This window comes from Lemur catta, chromosome 1 (assembly GCF_020740605.2).
Source record: "Lemur catta isolate mLemCat1 chromosome 1, mLemCat1.pri, whole genome shotgun sequence".
Classification (NCBI taxonomy): Eukaryota; Metazoa; Chordata; class Mammalia; order Primates; family Lemuridae; genus Lemur; species Lemur catta.
In genome coordinates, this window is record NC_059128.1 from 76,940,631 (window position 1) to 76,964,081 (window position 23,451).

At 37.9% G+C, this 23,451-nt stretch overlaps 2 protein-coding genes across 2 annotated transcripts in view; one reads left to right on the plus strand and one right to left on the minus strand.

Annotated features, from left to right (window-relative positions):
- The window catches only part of SNAP23 (synaptosome associated protein 23), a 30,775-nt gene extending 20,309 nt beyond the window's left edge, over window positions 1-10,466 (plus strand). Inside the window, exons 6-8 of the mRNA XM_045539584.1 lie at window positions 5,927-6,085; window positions 6,786-6,930; window positions 9,107-10,466. Of these exons, the coding sequence (XP_045395540.1) occupies window positions 5,927-6,085; window positions 6,786-6,930; window positions 9,107-9,172 (370 nt within the window). The 3' untranslated portion in view covers window positions 9,173-10,466. The remainder of the gene's footprint in view (window positions 1-5,926; window positions 6,086-6,785; window positions 6,931-9,106) is intronic.
- A 7,576-nt stretch (window positions 10,467-18,042) lies between these two features.
- LRRC57 (leucine rich repeat containing 57) lies at window positions 18,043-23,436 on the minus strand. Its single transcript, XM_045539597.1, has 6 exons — window positions 23,329-23,436; window positions 22,980-23,085; window positions 22,735-22,873; window positions 21,896-22,164; window positions 19,415-19,600; window positions 18,043-18,990 (listed from the first exon to the last, which is right to left on the minus strand). Exons 1-6 carry the CDS (start codon window positions 23,433-23,435, stop codon window positions 18,949-18,951), a joined length of 849 nt encoding a protein of 282 aa, XP_045395553.1. The 5' UTR covers window position 23,436; the 3' UTR covers window positions 18,043-18,948.
- Window positions 23,437-23,451: the final 15 nt, after the last annotated feature.

Genomic DNA, 23,451 nt, shown 5'->3' on the forward strand with positions numbered 1-23,451 from the left:
CATTGTTTGACAAATGCCTCCAATGACTGGGTTTTTTTGCTAAATAATATTTAAGAATACCAAAATAAAAATACTCCTGAGCATTTTTGCTGGATTTCCTAAGAAATTTTAAATAGGTTGATCTTTGAGACAGCTGCTGCAATCTAGTGATGATCAAAGGTAAGGGAATTCAGCCTAAATGTATCTTTCTCTTCATAGGGCTTTGATTTCAGCATCCTGTCTTTCATTAGGTTTCCCCACTCCTTTCTGGTTCCTGAATCAAGATTTCCTCTATTAAAGTGTTGCTTCTAATGATTTGGATTCCCCATGATTTAGGCCACTACCAAATCAAGGAATTAAATGCCAGTCTAGTCATCTTAAATCCTGTTTGGAACAAGGTGGGATGTAAATTTTAAATATCATCATATGTTGTATCTTTTTAAGTAAGGATTTCCCCCCTTTAATATGTTATAATCTGTTCCATAATTCCTATTATATCATGTGTTAGCTTGCCATGATTTCATGTTGAATTAATATGGAGCTAACTAATCTTAATTTTTCACTGGGAGTTAACACTTTTGTCAGCTTATTGTTCATTATGTCTGACTCATTAATTTTCAATTTTTATGAGAATTATGAAAACCATGATTAAGTGTTAAAAAATTAAGTATTTGATTTATACCCTTTGTTTCCTGCCCTCCTTTTTCTTTTCTTAGCTTGTCCATCCAAAACACACACATACACATACAGATATGACAAATGGTATTTATTTAATCCCTTTTCTACTTGATAAGGAAGAATAATAGCTAATATTTGGCTTTCTTTTTGCTGTTTTAATTCAGTTAGTACTAGTGTTAGTGACAACCAAAACTAGGAAAAGAAATTGTTGATGTTTTTGTGCTGCTTATATCTTGATACTTGCTGTTTTTGCTTAATAGCAGCTTCTTGAATTGATTAAGGGACATTTTGAATTGTTATTTCAAACTTGCCATTCTTGAATGAGAGATTTAAATGAATAAAAAGTTAAAGATTATTAGACTCCTCAAAACTGACAGGTGTAAATCTAGCTTTCCAGATGGATTTCTCAATCTAATTAAAACATATCACAATTTTGTTTAAGTATTTTATCATGAAGACTAATGTCTTCCCAGAAGGGGCTATACATTTTATTTTGCAAAAGAGTTCTGTTGCAAATTAGAGCCATTCTTTCTTACTGTAGACTAAAACAACTTGGGTCTGGATGTCTTTTATCTAACCATATTCCAGCTATATTCAGCTACCTATAGACCTCAAATCAAGGGAGTATTAATGGGCAAAAAAAGTACATGCCAATTGGTAATCTGTGCACTTACAGGAATGCACTATCAACTAAGGGTTGGGTTAAGGTTGACGCCAATGAATAAGAATATTTATCCAGTGATTTACAAAGCGATTTTACATCCATTATCAACAGAATCCTTTTCATAACCCTGCGAGGTATTAAGTATTGTTATTATCCTAGCTTCACACATAAGGACAAGGATGTCAGAGACTGAAGTTTGCTTAAGGTTCTATAGCTACTGAGTGATGGGTCTAAGATTGGGATTCAAGTCATTTTACTCCAAATCTTGTTGCTTTTTTTCCTTAATCCTGGTTTATCCCTTGGCTTCCTCCAGATTAATTCCTCAGTGTTCCAATATATATAGACTACTGGAGTAATCTGAAGTATTCTTCCTGGGTAGCTAATAGACCCTCTGAACTTACATGAAACAACATTAAAAGATTCCCATGATCTACTCCATACATTTTGAAGCATAATCTTCAAAGTCTAACCTATGTGTCTGTGTGTTCGAAAGCACCTAGATTGCTCTGCTACTTGGTCAAGTTTGGGAAGTATTACCTTTAAATCATTTTTAAGGTTTAAAGTGCTTTGGAAAGAAGATGATCTCCAAGGTGATGACAAGAGGCAGGGTCCTGAGCAACCAAAAGGCATTACCTTGAGTTGAGGTGCTGAATGAGAGACACTGAGCTATCACAAGACTGGAGATATTTAAGTATAAAATGTCTGGGGAAAAAAATAATGCATAAACAATAAAAATAAATAAATAAAAGAAAGAGAGAGAGAGAGAAACAGAAAGACGGAAAGAAAGAGACAGAAGGAAAAGGAAAGAAAAAAAAAGAAGAAAAGAAAAGAAAGGTCCGATTCCCTTAAGTATTATACTACATTTGACAGTTGATATCTCTGACATTTCACTTTGACACTTACTGTTTTGTTTTTATTATGAAGATACATCCTCAGTCTTTCAAACGTATGGTTTGGCTTGTGATTATCTTTCACATTTTTTTTAGAGCGATTTTTGTGAAACCAGATAAGTCAAAAATTTGTGTTATTTTCGAATATGAATTCCATTGTAGAACTAATGCAGCCCAGACAGTTCAAAATATCAAGAAGTGTTTGGGAAGAATGTAACTAATGGCCATGCAGTATGTTGGTGGTTTGAGAAGTTCAGTTCTGGTGATTTTAATCTTGAAAATAAGCCACGTGGGTGACCTGAGACCAAGGTGGATAATGATGGCCTGAAAGCTGTAGTGGAAGCGAATCCATCTCAACCTATGCATGAATTAGCAGCAAGGTTTGACGTTACTATTCCAACAGTATTGGACCATTTGAAACAAATTGGCAAGGTAAAGAAGCTGGATTAGATGGGTACTCCTTGAATTAAACTACCATCAGAAGACAAATCATCTCAAAGCTTGCCTTTCTTTGCTGTCACAACATAAAGGCAAACCATTTCTACACTGTATTGTTACGTGTGACGACAAATGGAATCTTTTTGACAATTGCAAGTGTTCGGCACAATGATTGGATAAAGATGAAGTGCCGAAACACAGTCCAAAACCAAGTATTCATCAAAAAAAGCTAATGTGTGCTCTCAGTTGGGAAACAAAAAAAAAGGGGGGGGAAAAGGTAATCATTTCTGTTTGGTGGTCCAGCATTGGTATTACCTGCTGCAGCTTCATGAAGTGTGGTCAGTTGATTGATTACAGCATATGTCTACTTCAACCAACTGGACAAAATGATGAGGATGCTTGTGATTAAGCCACCAAGACTGGCCAATAGAGACAGGCCAATCCTCTTCCACGACAATGCTCAACCACATGTCGCAAAAATAGCACTGCTCAAACTACAGAGACTGGACGTGGAAACTCTTTTGTCATCCACCATATTCATCAGACCTTGCAGCCACTGACTACCACTTCTTCCAGGCTTTGGACCACTTTTTGCAAGGAAAAATATCCAATTCACAACAAGTTGTGAAAAACACCTTTCGAGATTTCATCGCCACTCACTCTCTAGGCTTCTTAACCATTAAGATGGCAAAACTGTGTGGATAGTTTAGGCGCATACTTTGATTTATTGTACTGCTTGTTGTTTGAGATATAATACACTAAATTTTTCATTTGAAATCAGACATTTCATATTTAGTGACCTAATAAGAATTACCAATAGCATTTAAAAACCACCTTTTCATAAACATATAGAATATATAACTGCAAGAAAAAAAGTGCAGTTTTTCCCAGCCCATTTGAAGGTAAACATGCCAATTCAATGCAAAGCTGTAAAAAAATTCAGTGTCAGCTTTTTGTATTTTTTCTCCTTAATACTGGAAGAACATCTTCAAAGATCCATACTTTTGAGCACAGTTTGATAACCAATCTGATTCTGTTTATAGACAATGTTTTAATTGAAACTCATTCACATTATCATGTTAAAACAATTCATTTTCATCTTATGCCCCTTATATCTAATTGTGGAAAGAAAGATTCTCATAAGTTTCAGGAATTTCAAATTTTGCTTCTTAATGTTGGGAAGGAGGTTAGAGCACGTATATATACCATGATAGACCAGAAGCCCACAAGTCATGTTCCAGTCTACTCCTCTTTTTGTGCTAAGAAACATAATATCTCGTTAATTACTTTTGAATTTCAACTTTCTCTCTTCTGCCTGTTCCGTAATCTGACATCCTAATAAAAGCCCCACTTTCCCAAATAAAAACCTAAAAGAGAAAAAAAAGCTCCACTTTTATTACTTCTGTTAATACTTCTGATTATTGACTTTCTGATAAACTAATATATTGTTTATTTCATTTATTAGCTATTATTCTGCTTTAGAATTTTGCCTGGGATCTTTCTTATTAACAAAGAATACATGTAAATTAATTTCACCATGCCAACAGATAATTGTATGAAAATATTCATTTAAAAAATATATTAATATATCCTACTTTGTTCCAGGAAAGATTTAACGTGGCTTTTTAATAAACAGATTAATTAATAAAACAAAATAGCATAAATAGGAAATATAATTATAAGAACTTAAAATGGAACCAAGAAAAGTTACTTTGAGAACTAACTCTTCAGTGTTATAAATTTGTTTATTTTTGCAGCACCACTCACAAAAAAAAGTAGTACCCTTTCTGCAGCATTAATGATTAAGATCTATAATTCACTTCTAGGTTTGCCAAAAATGAATCCTCACATGGCTGTTAAAGGGAGGAGCTAATTTTTTCATAAAATCTCTTCCTGTCTTCACATTTTTTGTAATTTTGGAACTTCCTCATTAATGAAAAATGTGGAATAAATCAGAGAACAATATTATAGCAACATACTACTTTGTTTTTGTTTATAGAATAGTAAAAACTAAAATTGAAAGCTTGACTCTACCTAGCCAAATAATCTATAAAAGTTTGTGTCGCGTTTTTGTAATAGTCATTTGAAAGCCACTTTCCTAGGCTTTTTTCCTTGCCATTTGCACCTGTTTGAGTAATGAATTACTTGGCTAAATTCTGGCTTTGACTGAAATTTGGCTGTACCAGTTATACGTAAAGCATATACTTTTAAGAGGCCTAGACTTAGGATTTTTATTTATTTTATTTTATTTTTTATTTTTTTTTTTAAGACTAGTCAAGTGCAGTAGTGAGAAGGGGGGAAAGAGTAGAACAAGGGGTTCCATCTATAACTGTGAACAATCAAGTAAGATAACTCACTACCTTTGGACCAGCCGAGAACATTTTTTTTAAGGAGGAAAAGTAAGCTCATAAATGAAAATCCTCTACAATAATGATTTGTAACTGGCACCAATATGGCCAAGATAGTTATGCATTGGCTGATTGTCCAATTTGGAAATAATTCATGCCTTTCCTTCCTGGTATTTTATTTGTTTGTTTTTTAAGAAACTTGTTTAAAAATTGATGCAAAGTTCTAACTTACAAAAACTGATCATCTAGAACTACTCTGGTTAAAATAAGAGTGGGCAGCTGGGGTCAAAGTATTGCCTACTCAATATATGACTATTATCTATGCATAATAATAAAAAATTAAAAAAACTATTACCTACTCAGTCTTCTTACTCTATCATCCCTCATCAACCTCTGAGATACCTCCAAAGAACCTCATAGGGCATCCTGGAATACCTTTCCTGAGGGATTTTTCTAGAGAGTGCTGGAGGCTAAGGGAACCTGAAAAATCAAATAATTGCATTTTGCTACTTGCTAACAGCTTAGTAGAGATTTGGCAGAAGTAGTATTTGGACCTTTGAAAATGTTTTAGGCCAGGCTCACACCTACAGGCTCACACCTGTCATCCCAGCTACCTGGGAGGCTGAGGCAAAAGGATTGCTTGAGACTAAGAGTTTAAGAGCATCCTATACAACATAACAAGACTCTGTCCCTTTTTTAAAAAAAAAAAAGAAAAACCAATAAAATATTTTAATGTCAGTGGGTTTACATAATTCATCTTTTTCCTATCCCGTATTGCCATGGTACATAGTATAAATCATTTAGATTTAGGTGTGTGCAGCTTTTCTGCTAATGATATTGGGGTCATCCTCAAGGTAACAAGCTCTGATAATTACAACTCTCCCTCTCCTACTTTTTGATCTCTCTCCACACTTTTAACTCTTGTATAGAACAAAGAACTTTGAATCTGGTAAGGCCTATAAGACGACATGGGGAGATGGCGGAGACAACTCACCTAGCAACGTAATATCTAAGCAGCCAGGCCGTGCGGCAAATGGTCAGCCTCAGCAGCCAACAACAGGAGCAGCCAGTGGAGGATACATTAAACGGTATGCCAGCTCCTCCCAATATTAATGCACTTTTGCTAAGGAAGGGCTCACTTTGGAGATAAGGTATAGAGTCCTATAAGGACATCTGTAAAAGGCCATATAGTAAATATTTTAAACTTTGCAGACCATACAGTCTCTGTTGCAGTTACTCAACCCTGTTGTTGTAGGGTGAAAGCAGCCATAAACAATATGTAAACAGATGAGCATAGCTGTGTTTGAATAAAACTTTATTTACACCATCAGGCGGCAGGGCAGATTTGGCCCTTAGGCCATAGTTTTCCAACCTCTGTTTTAGAGTCATGGTTCTTTAGACTTAAGTGTGCATTAGAATCACCTGGGGGCTTAGTAAAACACAGATTGTTGGAATCCACTTAGAGTTTCTGATTTAGCAGATCTGGAGTGGAGTGTGAGAATTAGCACGTTCCCTTGTCTAACAAATTCTGAGGTGGTGCTGGGAATGACACTTCGAGAAATGCTGTTCTTGAGTTGTTTCTTAATCTTCTCCTACATGGCTTTAAGACACTATGCTCTCCTTGATCAGTCTTTCAATTTTTATTATAGAATGTTTCCCAAGAATAGTAACCCAAATTCCCTTGGATCTTGTACTTGCTGAGAGTCATTTTGGTTACACATTTTTATGAAAGTTAAATCCAGATTTAGTCCAACAAAAATTACTGAATTGACTATCTTTTTGTGATAGTATAACTAATGATGCCAGAGAAGATGAAATGGAAGAAAACCTGACTCAAGTGGGCAGTATCCTGGGAAATCTAAAAAATATGGCTCTGGACATGGGCACTGAGATTGAAGCTCAAAACAGACAAATAGAACGGATCACAGAAAAGGTAAAAGCTTTTTGTTGCCACCAGAAAATGAAACATCCAGTCCCGTGTTTTAGTGATGAACGTTTGTGCTAGATACTTTGGGTGACACAATGGGATAAAATCCTGTCCTCACAGGTCTTACAGTTCTGATGAAGCAGCAGTTCTAACACATTGAAAAACAAGAGCCATGTGGTCCCATCTCTTGCTCATGGCAGTTGATTCACTTTAAAACCACAGCCTTAGAGTGAAGTGGTTTTATTTAAAATGTTTACACATGAAGCTTAATATCTACTCTAAATTTTCTGTGTGCTTTTTTCCCCCCTAAATTAGTAAGTTATCTCTTAGAGTTTTATTTTGTTAACTAATAACAAATTAGTAAGTTTCTGAATCCTCATCTCATGAAAGAGTTGAGGCAAAAATCAGTTCTGCAGAGTGGTTCTTGTGGAGTGGACATACAAAATAGATTCATATCAGTGAAGGAAAAATTGTGGTTCCTATTCTTTTTTTTTTTTTATTTCACATGATATAATAGGTACTGAAAGTGAAATTGTTTTGGGTGTTTAGATGTGTCATATCTGAAAGTTATAATTCATTAAAATCTCAGTGTACTTTAAAGGATGGGGTGAGCTTTTAAGCTTGGTTTTGTGTTGAATCATTTCCAATAGATTTCACTGAAGCAAATAGTGATTCATAAGATGTTTTCAATGCTGTAGTCTGGGTTTAGGCTACATATTACTCTTTTGAGACAGAATCTCACTCTGTTGCCCCGGCTAGAGTACAGTGGCATCAGCATAGTTCACTGCAGCCTCAAACTTCTGGGCTCATGCAATCCTCCTGCCTCAGCCTACTGAGCACCTGGGACTACAGGTGCACACCACCATCCTCAGCTAATTCTTTTTGTATTTTTTTTTGCAAAGATATGGTCTCACTTTGCTGCCCAGGCTGGTCTCGAACTCCTGGGCTCAAGTGATCCTCCCACCTTGGCCTCCCAGAGTGCTAGGATTTATAGGCATGAGCCACCACAGCCAGCCTACCCATCATTTTAATTTGGGTATTGATGTGGGTGGTGATACATCTGTTCCAAAGATCTTTGGAAAGGTTATTTCAGTCTCTCTGGGTTAGACCTGTGGTAGCTGCAGATGAGAGTCTATGATTCAGTTCACGGCACTCCCACACAGTCCAGATCTATACAGAGAAGAGCACTCTTATGTTTCATTGCATCAAAAGTGCCACTGATTATAAAATGCACCCCAGTTTCAGACATGTTAAAATATGAAAAAATTTGTTATAGAATTGATGAAATACTGGTCAGGCACTGTAGCTTATGCCTATAATCCTAGCACTTTGGGAGGCCTAGGCAGGAGGATCACTTGAGGCCAGGAGTTTGAGACCAGCCTGAACAACAGCAAGACCCCTGTCTCTACAAAAAATAGCAAAAAAAAACATTAGCTGGGCATAGTGGTACCCACCAGTAGTCCCAGCTACTCAGAAAGCTGAGGCAAGAGAATTGCTTGAGCCCAGGAGTTTGAGGTTGTAGTGAGCTGTGTAGAGGCCACTGTACTCTAGCCTGGGCGACAGAGCAAGACCCTGTCTTAAAAATAAAGGAAAAGAACTGATGAAATATTGGCAGGGTCTTCTTTTATTTTTTTATTTTTATTTTTTTTGAGACAGAGTCTTACTCTGTTGCCCAGACTAGAGTGCCATGGCGTCAGCCTAGCTCACAGCAACCTCAAACTCCTGGGCTCAAGCAATCCTACTGCCTCAGCCTCCCGAGTAGCTGGGACTACAGGCATGTGCCACCATGCCCAGATTATTTTTTCTATATATATTTTCATTTGTCCAGGTAATTTCTTCTATTTTTTTAGTAAAGACAGGGTCTCGCTCTTGCTAAGGCTGGTCTCGAACTCCTGAGCTCAAGTGATCCTCCCACCTCGGCCTCCCAGAGTGCTAGGATTACAGGCGTGAGCCACCGCCAGGCCCAGGGTCTTCTTTTATGCTTTTGTTATGTTTATACACCTGGGTTTTCCCAAATGAATTTCATATTCTGTTACTTCTTGCCTAAAATGAATTTTGTAATGTGACTTCAAGTATTTCTTAAATTTTCTCAGTGTATTGACCACTCTAAGTATATAAAATTTAACTTTTATTAGAGTTACTTACCTTGTGAAGTAATGCTGGTTCTTTTTCTTTTTTTCAGGCTGACACCAACAAAGATCGTATTGACATTGCCAATGCCAGAGCAAAGAAACTCATTGACAGCTAAAGCTACTGCTGTACTTGTTTATCATTTATTCACTTCCCTAGCTCCTCCTCCAAAGTCATTACCTTTTTCAGAGTTTGAAATTTTGGTTCCATACTCTTCTAATTGGGAAATAATGTGGAAGAAGGGCTAGAAGAGCAACAGCTGCTTCCCCAACCCCCATTTTGTATTTTCTGTTGCTGTTGAGGGTAGACTGCTACTCAGCCTTCCTTCTGGTATTTTCTTTCTCAGTTCATAGTCTTAGATTGGTTTTCATACATCACATATAGTGTTTTCATCTTCTTCTTTACTTCAGTAGTTTCTTTTGCTTTCAAAATTTGGAAGCATTGCCAAAGACAACCCTGAGAAAGGAAGCTGAAGAGCTGATTGGTTTATTCCTTTGTTTTTGTGGTGGCAGAAGGGTGAGAGAGGAGCAAGAGATAAGAGGTTGTTATCTCAGTAAAAACCTGCAGGCCACAAAACAAGAAGTTGCATAGCCACAGTAAAGATCTAGTTGGGTATAATTTTTAATTTAAGTTGCAGTTATTGCCAATTTAGGCTAATGCTTGATTTGGAGCTTTTATACATAATATTTTTGTTATACATCACAATTTTGCAACCTTTCCTCTGGTTAGAATAGAATGAGTTTTCTTAAAATGAGCTTAATTTCTGAACTCTTAGTGGTTCATATATGTACATAGATTCAATGATCCCATTTCTCATTGCTCTATTCAGGAACACTTTGGATAAATGAATAGTTTTTTATCTTCATATTATTAGTAGTATCATGGTCCCATTACAGGCCTATTAACCTCATAAATGTGTCATTAGTCTTTGAAGAAAAATATGTAAATATATATTTGTAACATGAGAATTTCTCTCTGAAGCAGGGCTTAAAATTTTTGGAAAAGTTTGACAAAGTGTACCATGTAAATTCAGATTTACCTCAGTGCCAAGAATTATGTTTAGATAGGAAGAAGGAAACTTATTTTGATCTCAGGTAGAAAAATAAATTGCTTTGAGTTTTATGTGGCTTTAGATTTTGAAAAAATTAGAATTTGTCTTGTCTTAACTTAAAAGGAATTTGGAAAATTGTGTCTTTGGTTTAATTATTGGTGATTACACTGTCATTCTCTCACCCTTGTGTATTGAACTATGTCCAGAATCAAGTTTATGTAGATGTTATGAGACTCTGATTGGTATTTGTTACCTTTATTTAAAAATTAGCACCTGAACACTTCAAAGATATCAATGTGGATTCGTTTGGCCACTAACCACTGCTTGATCCTTTCAATTAAATTTTGTAACTAACTAATGGTATTGTTCTTTCAAGTAACATGTTTTTATGACATATTTGGGGGTCAATAATTTCATTAGCTCTTGTTTAACAAATTGAATAAAGCAAAAGAAGCACTCCAATAGAAAGCTGCCTTTAGCACCTTCCCAATTTTTATTGGAGGTATTGACAGGACTTTCTATAATTTGTCATGAGATTCATTTAAATTATTACCAGTCTTTTATTCATTTGGTCTTAAATATACTAGTGACTGAAAGGATAGTTTCTGAGAATGACAACTCATGTACTAGAGAAGATACAGTTAACATGGGAACTTTCAAAGTCTGAAGAGGAAAATATTAAAGTGAGACTCAGGTAGACCCTCTGTAATAGAAGTGCTCCATGTCAGAATGAGTAGTTTGGCAGATGATGGTAAATGTGTAAAGTAGGAAGGTGTAAAACAGTGGGGATTATGCTATACCTAAATCCCCTTCCAAAAAGTACTCAAATTTTTTTTAACATTATTCTGACTAAAAAAAATAGTTTTCTAAGGAACCCAGTATGCTGCACGCATGGTATAATTGGTTAGAAGCATGAGCTAAGGCACCAAATTGTTTGAATTTACACTCTAGCTCTGCGACTTGTTGGCTAGAATGACTATAAACTCATTTTTTTGCCTTAGTTTGTATGTAAATAGGGATTATAACAAGCATATCTCAGTGATATTGTGGGTTTGATACTAGACCACCACAATAAAGCAAATATTGCAATAAAGTGAATCACAAGAATTTTTTAGTTTTCCAGTGCATATAAGAATTATGTTGGCTGGGTGCAGTGGCTCACACCCAATCTTAGCACTTGGGGAGGCTGAGGCGGGAGGATCGCTTGAGGCTGGGAGTTTAAGACCAGCTTGAGCAACACAGTGAGACCCCATCTCTACAAAAAAAATTTTTAAGATTAGCCAGGCATCACTTGAGTCCAGGAGTTTGAGGTTGCAGTGAGCTATGATGACACCACTGCACTCTAGCCCAAGCAACAGAGTGAGACCCTGTCTCAAAAAAAAAAGAAAAAAAAAGTTATGTTTACACTATTTTGTAGTCTACTAAGTGTGCGATAGTATTATGTCTAAAAAACAATGTACATACTTTAATTAAAAATACTTTATTGCTAAAAAATGCTAACAATCATCTGAGCCTTGAGCAAGTTGTAATCTTTTTGCTGATGCAGGGTCTTGCCTTGATGTTAATGGCTGCTGACTGATCAGGTGGTTGCTGAAGGTTGGGGTGGCTATGGCATTTTCTGAAATTAAGACAACCATAAAGTTTGTGACATCTATTGACTCGTCCTTTCACAAAAGGTTTCTCTGTAGCATGCAATGCTATTTGATAGCATTTTACCTATAGTAGAATTTCTTTCAAAATTGGAGTCAGTGCTCTTAAACTCTGCTGCTGCTTTATGCACTAAGTTTATGTAATCTGAATCCTTTGTTGTCATTTCAACATTGTTCACAGCATTTTTACCAGGAATAGATTCCATCTCAAGAAGCCACTTTGTTTGCTTATCCATCAGAAGCAACTCTTCATCCATTCAAGTTTTACCAAGAAATTGCAGCAATTTAGTCACATCTTGAGACTCCACTTCTAGTTCTCTTGCTATTTCTACCACATCTGCAGTTATTTCCTCCACTGAAGTCTTGAACCTCTTGAAGTCATCCATGAGGGCTGGAATCAACTTCTTCCAAACCACTGATTCATGTTAATATTTTGACCTCCTTGTGTGATTCATGAATGCTCTTAATGGCATCTAGAATGGTGAATCCTTTAAAGGAGGTTTCAATTGACTGTGTCCAGATCTGTCAGAGATTCCTCACTGATATATGGCACCATAGCTTTATGAAATGTATTTCTTAAATAATAAGACTTAAAAGTCAAAACTACACTTTGATCGACTGGGCTGCAGAATGGATGTTGTGTTAGTAACGTAACCTGAATGAAAACAACCTGACCTGACCTGAAATGAAAACAACATTCAGGTCCCGCACAGTGGCTCACACCTGTAATCCAGCGCTTTGGGAGACCAAGGTGGGAGGATCACTTGAAGCCAGGAGTTCGGGACCAGCCTGAGCAACATAGCAAGACCTTGTCCCTATATAAAAAAGAAGAATTATCCCCTCTGAAGGGTTATGGAGAAAAAAATAGAAAAATTGGCCAGGCATGGTGATCTGTGACTGGAATCTCAGCTACTCCAGAGGCTGAGGCAGTAGGATCACTTCAGTCTAGGAGTTTGAGGTTGCTGTGAGATATGATGACACCACTGCACTCTAGCCTGAGCAACAGAGCGAGATCCTGTCTCAAAAAAAAAAGAAAACAATATTCATCTCCATGTACATCTCCGCCAGAGCTCTTGGGTGGCCAGGTACATTGTCAATGAGCAATAATATTTTGAAAGGAATCTTTATTTCTGAGCAGTAGGTCTCAATAGTGGGCTTAAAATATCCAGTAAACCATGCTATAAACAGATGTGGTGTCATCCAGGCTTTATTGTTCTATTTATAGAGCACAGGCAGAGTATATTTAACATAATTCTTAAGGGCCCTAAGATTTTCAAATTGGAGAATGAGCATTGGCTTCAACTTTAAAGTCACCAGCTGCATTAGTCCCTAACAAGAAAGTCAGCCTGTTCTTTGAATCTTTGAAGCCAGGCATTGAGTTCTCTAGCTATGAAAGTCCTAGATGGTATCTTCTTTCAATAGAAGACTTTGTCTACATTGAAAAATCGGCTGTTTAATGTAGCCACCTTCATCAATTATCTTAGAACTTCTAGATAACTTACTGCAGCCTCTCCATCAGCGTTTGCTGTTCCACCTTGCACTTCGATGTTATGCAGATAGCTTCGGTCCTTAAACCTCATGAACCAACCTCTGCTAGCTTCAGGCTTTTCTTCTGTAGCTTCCTCACCTCTCTCAGCCTTCATGGAATTGGAGAGAGTTAGGGCCTTGCTCTAGATTAGGCTTCAATTTAAGGGAATGTTGTGGCTGGTCTGATCTATCCAGACCAATAAAACTTTCTCCATATCATCAAGATGGCTGTTTTGCTTTTTAACTATTCTTGTGTTCACTGGAGTAGCATTTTTAATTTTCTTTAAGAACTTTTCCTTTGCATTCACAACTTGGCTAACTGTTCGGCACAAGAGGCCTAACTTTTGGCCTATCAGCTTTTGGCATGACTTCCTCACTAAGCTTAATCATTTTTAGCTTTTGATTTAAAGTGACAGACATGCAACTCTTCCTTTCACTTAGACACTTACAAGCCATTGTAGGGTTATATATTGGCCTAATTTCAGTATTGTTGTATCTCAAGAAATAGGGAAGCCCAAGGAAAGGGAGAGGACAGGGGAATGGCCAGTTGGTGGAACAGTCAGAACACACGATATTTTATCAATTAAGTTGGCTGTCTCATATGGGCATGGTTCATGGCACTCCAAAACAATTATAATGCTAACATCACAGGTCACCATAACAGGTAAAATAATAACATTTGAAATATTGTGAGAATTACCGAAACGTGACACAGAAGCGAAGTGTGCACATGCTGTTGGAAAAACGGCAACACATTGCAGGGTTGCCACAAACCTATTAAAATTTGTTAAAAAAATGCAATATCTGTGAAGTACAATAAAGTGAAGTGCAATAAAATGAGGTATGCCTATAATTCCTCCCTTACAGAATTGTAACCCATAGAGTTGTAACTTAGCAGGTAAACCACTTAGAACAGTGCTTGGCAAATATAAGAACTTAATAAACTAACTGCTGTTCTCTCTAGAGTGGAGCTCTTTGGTCTAGCACCCCTTTGTTAATTTGATAAGACATAACATAGCCCCTCTCCGCAGAGAAATAGGCACACAAATGTGAATTATGCATAAATGCAAATCATGGAGTTTCTTGAAAGCCCATCTGTGGATGCCAGGTTAAACTTTACAACAGCTTCTTCTACTGAGAAAGAGGTGAGGCCATAGAAATTAGGCCCACAATGCACTAGAAATATTAATAGAAGCTGTTTACTTAAAGCCTTTTCTGATTTTCTCCCATTAACAGTGTCTGGAAACTTGTTTCTGTTACTTTTGGAAAGTAGTAACAGGTGGTTAACACAGTCTCCGGAGTCTGACCACCTTGGCTCAGTTTTGGTTCAGTCATTGACTAGTTTTGTGACCTTGAGCATAATACTAAATTATAACTAAGGAGGTAAAAAACTATACTTCACTGAACTGAACTCGCTTTTTAACAGTAATCTCCCTCCCTCTTCAGGTTTCCAGTCTTATAATGACCATGATCTTTATCCCCTATAGCTGTACCTATTTTTTCTTCCATTTTTTAAAATTTCTACAGAAAATGATCAATTCTTCCTTCAGTTTTAATTCATCCTTTGTTTACACACTTCAACTAGATCTTTCCATGTCACGTGTAGATTATTAATCTCCCTTTCAGTTAAACATCTGTGTCCGAGACATGCTGTACTCAGTTGCACTTAGCATTAGCTTCTTTAAAGACATACAAATGGCCAACAGGTATATGAAAAAATGCTCAATATCACTAATTATAAGGGAAATGCAAATCAAAACCACAATGAGATAGTATCTTATCCCGGTTAGAATGGCTATTACAGAAAAAAGACAAAAAATAACATGCTGGCAAGGATGTGAAGAAAAGGGAACTCTTATACCCTGTTGGTGGGAATGTAAATAAGTATAGCCATTATGGAAAACAATATGGAGATTTGTCAAAAAACTAAAAATAGAACTACCATACCATCCAGCAATCCCACTACTGGGTATTTATCCAATGGAAAAGGAATCAGTATATCAAAGGGATACCTACACACCCATGTTTATTGTAGCATTTTTCATAATGGCAAAGATACAAAATCAACCTAAGTGTTTATCAACAGATGAATGAATAAAGAAAATGTGGTATATATATATATATATATATATATATATATATATATATATAATAGAATACTATTCAGCCATTAAAAAATGAAATCCAGTCATTTGCAGCAACATGGGTGGAACTGGACATCATTATGTTAAGTGAAATAAGCCAGGCACAGGAAGACATATATCACATGTTCTCACTCCTATGTGGGAGCTAAAAAAGTTGATCTTATGGAGGTAGAAAGTAGAATTGATACATTCTATGGATGTATCAAAATATCACATGTACCCTGTAAATATGTGCAAATCTATATCAAAAATAGGAAAAGGAAAAAAATTCTAGGTTATTCCAATTACATTCCTAATCAGATTTATATTTCTCAGGTTGATGTTCAAGTTCCTTATCCTCTATTTGTTATCTTTTTTTATTTTTTTAATTTTTAGAGATGAGAGCTTTCTGTGTTGCCCAGGCTGGACTCAAACACCTGGGCTCAAGCAATCTTCCCAAGTAGCTGGAACTATAGGCTCATACCACTATGCCTAGCTCCATTTTTTATCCTGTTAATGTAGTGTCTATTTCAAGCCTTCTATTTTAGAACAACTTGCTAAATTCTACCTTCATGCCTTACAGATGAGATAAAGGGCACAATTTATTGAGTGCTTACTCTGTCACTAGGCTAAGTGCTTTTATGTAACTTTTTACCATATCTGTGTAACATACCTGAGAGGTAGGCATTATTTTCATTTACAGATGAAAGTAATTTAGTTCAAATTCATAAAGCTAGTAAATGACAGACCCTGGACTCAAACGTGGATCTTTCTGACTCCAGGGCCCATGATCTTACTCAATATGCTACAATGACTTCCAAATCAAGCTCTAAAAAATTTAGGGGACTTAGTGCTGGTGGCCAAACTATTAATAGAATCTGGGTCTCAAGACCATAAGTCTATCTACTCTGTTAGCTCATATTTAAGTCTTGTTCACTATAAGTTTGGGCATATTACTTTATATAGCCCCTGCCCTCAAGTTGTTCAGTCTAGCAAGCAACAGATAAATATAGAACGTGAGAAGTGCTATAGGAACAGATGGAAGAGCAGTTATAATTCGGATTAGACTTAGGGAAGGGGCTTAGACATAGGGAAGGAGCATGTTAGTGAGAGAAGGCATTCCTGACCTAGTGAACAATACAATTGGCCTTCTATATCCCTGGGTTCCACATCTGTGGATTCAACCAACTGCAGATCAAAAATACTCAGGGGAAAAAAATCCACAAAATTCCAAAAAGCAAAATTTGAATTTGCTGCGTATGAAGATACTATGTCAAATCCACATGAATGAAGTGATGTGTAGGCATTGTATTAGGTATAAGTAATCTAGATGATTTAAAGTATTTGGGAAGATGTGCAGTTATATGCAAATACTATGCCGTTTTATGTAAGGGACTTGAGCAACACGGATTTTGGTGTCCATGGGGGCGGTGGGGGGTATCCTGAAACCAATCCCCCATGGATATTGAGGGATGAACTGAACTGTAGAAAGGCAGTTAGAGGAGAAAGTTATTGCACCATGGGTTTAAGGCGTAGAATAATCTGGTAAGGGTGGGCAGGCAAATGAGAGTGAAGGAAGAGTATTTAGAAATAAGTCTGGGTTCAAGTTGTAAAGGGTGATAGTGACTGATTCTTACAGGGGTGGGGATTAAGCTCCAATTAATTAAATGGAAACATTTCAGCTGTTAAATTTATAAGTTCTGATAAAATATTTAGAGAAATGTTAATTTTTAAACGGATCAATAAGGTTAATAAACATTAAAATTTAGAAAAAAGAAAACACCTCAATTGATTCTGGTAAAACTGGTGCACCCTAGCTCTCCCAAAATTGAGAAACAGAAAAAATAACCTATGGGAAAAGAGACTACCTAGACCAGATTTAAGGTCAGAGAGACCTCCTCATATGAATTAAATATACAGTAGGCTCTCGTGATGTCTTCCTTCTTCTTCTTCCTCTTTTTTTTGGGGGGAGGGCAGGGGCGGGGGACAGAGTCTCACTCTGTTGCCTGAACTAGACTGCAGTGGCATCATCATAGCTCACTGCAACCTCCAACTCCTGAGCTCAAGGGATCCTCCTGCCTCAGCCTCCCAAGTAGCTGTGACGACAGGTACATGCCACCACGACTGTTTTAAAAACTTTCTGTAGAGACAGGTTCTTGCTATTTCCCAGGCTGGTCTCAAACTCCTAGCCTCAAGTGCTCCTCCCACCTCAGCCTCCCAAGTGCTATGATTACAGGTTTGGGCCACTGCTCCTGGCCTGTTAGGATCTCTTGGCTTAATGGATAAGCTAGGTTTAACTATTATTGAGAACTGTCGATGTTATGGCTAACAATAGCTCCTTGGCTAAGATAAAACTTCAGAAAATGACCAAAATGGTAGTTTTCTAAATGTTGACGTCAGTGACAATCTGAAATCCTCTACCTTTGTACCTTCAGGTTCTCTTAATAAGCATGGTTCCAGTACCATAAAATGTTTATCATCAGTCACATGAAGGCATTTCACTATTCATGCAACCTGAAAAAGAGCACGAAACATTTCTTCCTAATCAGTTTACTTTCAAAGAACAAAGGGCCATTTATGGGTTAAAGTTCTCCTGTCTTCTTCCCGTAAAGGATTACTCTTAAACTTCCAGCCAAAGTTCATTAAAAATTCTTTATTTAGTATGTGCTCTCATTCAGAGAATAAACTTGATAAACATAGGTTGTTTTAAAATATTGTAGCAATGGTTTCTTGATAGGTAATTTGATTAGTAGTGTTATAAATACAAAAAGGGGAAAAGATTACCAGAAATAAAACATAATATTTCTAACAAAGCTTCAGGAAAATCTTGATTATTAAAATCCCTTTTGTCTTACAAGTGTTGCATATACAGTTTTTGCTCTTAAGAGCCCTCTACCAATAAGGCACCTGCAATAGTAAAGAATTTGCTACTGCAGCCTTGGGAAACATCTTAGTGTTGTGTTGGTGCTTCTCTGACAAAGTACACTTTTAATCAAGACAAACAGTCACATATTTATGTCCTAAATTCTAAGTATAAACACTGCAATTGAACTGATGGACTGCAATAAAATCATAAACCTTTACATTAACCATAGCAGCCTCTCACAAATTATTTGAATTTCATAAAAATATGAAATGTTAACACAGAGATGGAATGGCAACTGACTTTATGAAAGCTCACACATTGAAACTAAACAAAATCTCAAGCTGTGGTGTGGAGCTATTCTGATACAGGCAGCACCCCTCACTGTATAAATAGCAACTAGCTACTGGTTTCTGAAAGCCAAACTAATGACGGTTTTGAAGATCAACCTTGTGCATTGTTCTATCCGTGACTCAAAATTAAGGAATCCTCCTATCTCCTGATTCCTTATTTGAGAAGAGCCCTGAAAAGGAAACAATTCATTGCGTGAAATATAATCTCCTGGAGTGTCATCTTCTCACTGCAGGTATCCTTGACAACAATAGGATCCTTTGATTCAGCCAGATTCCAACAGAGGATCCAAGTCAGTATCCTGTAAGGTTCCCATGGTCCTGGAGAACATCATGCAAACTTCTTCTTCGTGGCTGTGAACCTCTCCATGTACTAAAAAACATGAAATAATACATATGTAGTATTTTGGTATGAGCAAATAAATACAAGCCATACTATTTGTTATTTAGGCTTTTATATATATATTTTTTTCCATTTTGGCTTTTATTGGATATGATCCTTCATTTCCTGCAAAATCTACCTGTTCTAAATGCAAATTTAAAGCACATAGTTTTAAAAAAGATTTTGTATTTTATTAGGAAACACATCAAAAGACAAGATGCTTTATGATAAGCTGTCTATAGAGAAAAAGTCATCTTGGCACAATACAATTTGGCTGGTTCTTAGAACCCACTTCCAAAATGGGGGAGAACAAATTCTGTTGACATTAGCTGTAAGCTGTAAGCTAATGTGGGTTATTTCACCACTGTCTTCTCTGGGGCAGTGACTAGATATGCAGAATAAAACTAATTCATACCTTATCATAGCCTTCCAGTTCTCGAAGTTTCTTTATTTCAAAAAGATTGCCTTCCACTGCAAGTAGACAGATCTGGGAATCACTGAGGATGCTCTGTGGAAGCATGCTAAGCTCAAGACAGTTCTCTTCCAGGCGAAGAACTTTAAGGCGAGGACAGCAAGATATCTTTACTGAGATCTGAGATATCTATTGAACAACAACAAAAGAATAATAGGAAAAAGCATAAGCACTATAATGGTTACTTTTTAGTACATTAAAACTAAAAATCTTTACTTGACTATTTGTCCTAGTTTTCCTTTCTTTTACCGCCTCCATTTTCTCACTACCTACTCACTCCAGAAGCTTCTGTTATCTAGCTTCTGTTACTACTCCTCCACTTTAAAAAAAAAAATGCTTTTATGAAGGTCACCAGTGGCTTTTTGGAAACAAAGTTTTCTAATAATAAAAGCACTATATGTTCATTGTATAAAATTTGAGAATCACACAAATTTAAAGAAAAAAGTTTACCTATAATCCACCACCCAGAAATAACCACCATAAACATTTTGGTACATTTACTGTCAATCTTTTTTTTTTTTTGAGACAGAGTCTCACTCTGTTGTCCGGGCTAGAGTGCCATGGCGTCAGCCTAGCTCACAGCAACCTCAAACTCCTGGGCTTGAGCGATCCTACTGCCTCAGCCTCCCGAGTAGCTGGGACTACAGGCATGCGCCACCATGCCCGGCTAATTTTTTCTATATATTTTTAGTTGTCCAGCTAATTTCTTTCTATTTTTTTTAGTAGAGCTAGGGTCTCGCTCTAGTTCAGGCTGGTCTTGAACTCCTGAGCTCAAACGATCCGCCCGCCTCAGCCTCCCAGAGTGCTAGGATTACAGGCATGAGCCACCACACCCGGCCTACTATCAATCTTTTATATGTACATAGATACCACTTTACTCCTTTACTTCCAAATTCAGGAATCCATTGTCCTCATTCCCTGTTGCATTTAACTGTACCATCTATCCCTTCCTTAAAACTCTTCTTGTGCTTAAGTACTTGGTTTTTCTTCCTATCTTTTGAATTATTCCTGATTTTTGGCTTCCCTTGTTCCTATGGACACTTTTCAAGCAGCAATCCCTAATACTTCATATGTGATCTCTCCAAATTTTCTCCTAGAAAGCACATTCATTCTTAAAGCCATCACTTATGTTATGACCACGAAGTATGTATCTACATTCATATCTACTCATCTCTACTCCTATGTCTCCAACTTTCAGCAAAACATTTCCATTTAGATGATTCACCATAAACAATTTAGCATATCAGCGTATCTGTTCTCAGTAGCACCACTGTTATATTAGGCCATCAAGCAACTGTCTTTGACTCACCTCTTTTGCCTTTTAAATGCTATAAGTCACCAAATTCTATTGTTTCTGCCTGGTATCATCTCAGATCATCACCTGTGAACTTACTAGAAATGCAAATTCTCAGACCTCATCCCAGAGCTACTAAATGAGAAACACTCAGGGTAGGGATGCAGTGATGTCCTTAAACAAGCTCTTCTGGTTATTCTGATGCACGCTATAGTCTGAGAACCATGGACTAAGGGCATCAGGAGAGGTGAATGTGGAGTAAGTCCTCAGCTGACACTTAATGCTTAACTGATCCACAACTTTTTCCCAAAAAGTTCAAAACATACAGGAATATCCACTTTAAGAGAAAGATGAAGCGAATCTTCTCAAAGACTGGCTGAATTTATCACAATTTAAGATCACTACAATCTAGAACAGTGATAACCGTATGTGGCTAGTGGCTACTGCATTGGACCACGAAGATCTAGAAGCAGACACAAGGAAAACTAAAGGCTACCCAATCTCACAATATTTAATGTTTCATCACTTGTGCTTTATGCTTAGGCAACTATCTTTGGATTGTTTTTCCAGACAGATAAATATTAACCAAAAAGCTTCCAAAGTAATGGAAACAAATTTTAAATATTATAATTAAAGCTGTGCAACAATGAAATGGGCTATCTCCAGAAAGCCTATCACTTAAGGTTTTTCAGCAAAAGCTGGACACACGATTAACAAAGATGTAAAACAAAAAAAGAGCACTGAATTACCTCTGATGTCTGACTCTCAGAACCTGAGCTTAAGCCTCATTTCCATGCTATGTCCCTGATATAGCTCCTTGCTAGATGATTAGGGGCATATATGAGGAGGATCTGAAGAACTCTTCAAGATTTGTGAGACAGTAATTTAATTTTTGAATGATCTCACCTTGTTACCTATCCCACCCTCCCCCAAACAGCTACACAACTAACACACCCAGTGTCCCAACTAACTCCATGGCACTTTGGGCTTTGAAATTAGTTCAGCCCATAGAATATATCTCTCATCTAGACTCTAATACCTAGCTCCATGATGACAGTTTAGGAAACAAGAGGTTATCTGGAGGCCATAAACCACACATATATTGTAGAAAAAACCCTTAAGCTCCAGACCTGGTTTTGGTTGAGGTTGAGTTCGATGGCCTGCAGTTCCCCTACTATGTCAGGTATACTTCGAATCTTGTTCTTAGAGAGATCCACCACATCCAGGTGCCGTAGGCTACAAAGTTGGGGTGGTAGTGCTCCCAGTTGGTTCCCAGAGAGGCTCAGGGTCTTGAGGGCAGAGAGTTGCCCAAAGGTAGATGGCAGCTCTCTCAGGTGATTGTTGTTTAAGCTTAGCGTCTCTAGTTTTTTCAGATTGCATATCTCCTCAGGAAGAACAGCTAGCAAAGAAAATTTTTTAAAAACCTGAATCTGATAGAGCTAAAACACCTTTGATGAAGTTTATATAGACTATATGGCAGCCTACTTTGCCTCTTGTTAATATAGGTAGAATTCCCACATGTGCCATTTTTAGGTATTGCATTTTACTAACACAGTCTTCAGAAGGTGAGGGTGCCATCAAAATGTAGGAGAGCATTTATGTATATAATGGGCTCTTTTTGTAAAGGGGCCCAGGCACAATCCAACAGAAATTTTGTGAGATTTGAAGGCTCCTCCCCTTCCCATCCTTCCTCCCTTCCAAATTAGGTAGCTCTGTTTATATCACATCCCAAAGATGTTCTTCCCTTTCAAGTCCAAATTAACCCAGTAACAATCATTACACCACCCAAGGAGGCTTGTAGATGTAATTACAAGAAGTAGAAAGCTTCGAGGACTCTGACATTCTGCATCTTGAGCCCTCTGAACGGTTTCATAACACCACCACCAACAAAAAAAAATCAGCTTGTAAGAGAAAACCACCCTTGGTAACAGCTGATCACTAGCAAAAGCTTCTCAGGCAAAAGCCATACTCAGTTTGTTGTTGTTCAGGGAGAGGCTCTTCAGGAGAATGAACTTCCCTATCAGCAAAGGCGGTAGGCTCTCGATCTTGTTGTTGGACAAGTCGATGGTCCTGAGATTGCTCGCCAGCTTCTGCAACTCTGAGGGGAACTGGAGAAAGGAGTTCACAGAGTGGAGAATCCCTCACCGATTAACTTCGCAGCCCCCGCCGTCCCTGTCCCTTTAAGTTCCCTGGTCGGGTCCCTCCCGGTCTCACCTCGGTCAGTCCTCGGTCTTTAAGCTGAAAGACACCAGTTTTCTGCGCCGTTTCCACATGAGCGCGGAGGGCACTGTTTCCCATCCTAGCGCCGCCACTCACGTCCCTGCGGGAAGAAAGCGCAGCTGTCACAGCCCAGTCCGGGCACACAGCCACCCCGTCGGCCTCCGGGCTGAGTCTCCTGCCCCAGCTGTCATCTCCCGCCGATCCTTGGATCCCGGGGGCCAGCCCAAGAGCGGTAAGGAAGAAAGGGAAGAATAAACAGCCCGACCACCAAGCCCTGCCGCTTTTGCAGCCGAGGCCAGGCGCCTCTGGGAGCTTACGGAGGATCAGGGAAATCCAGACTCACCGCCTGCCGCTAGCTGATTGAGGGTTCCGCAGGGGAAGACCCAGGACCAGCGCAAGCTGGAGATGCGCTCCCCGCGCTTCCGCCTGGGCGGGAACGGCCTGTGACATCATCGAGGCGCGCCGC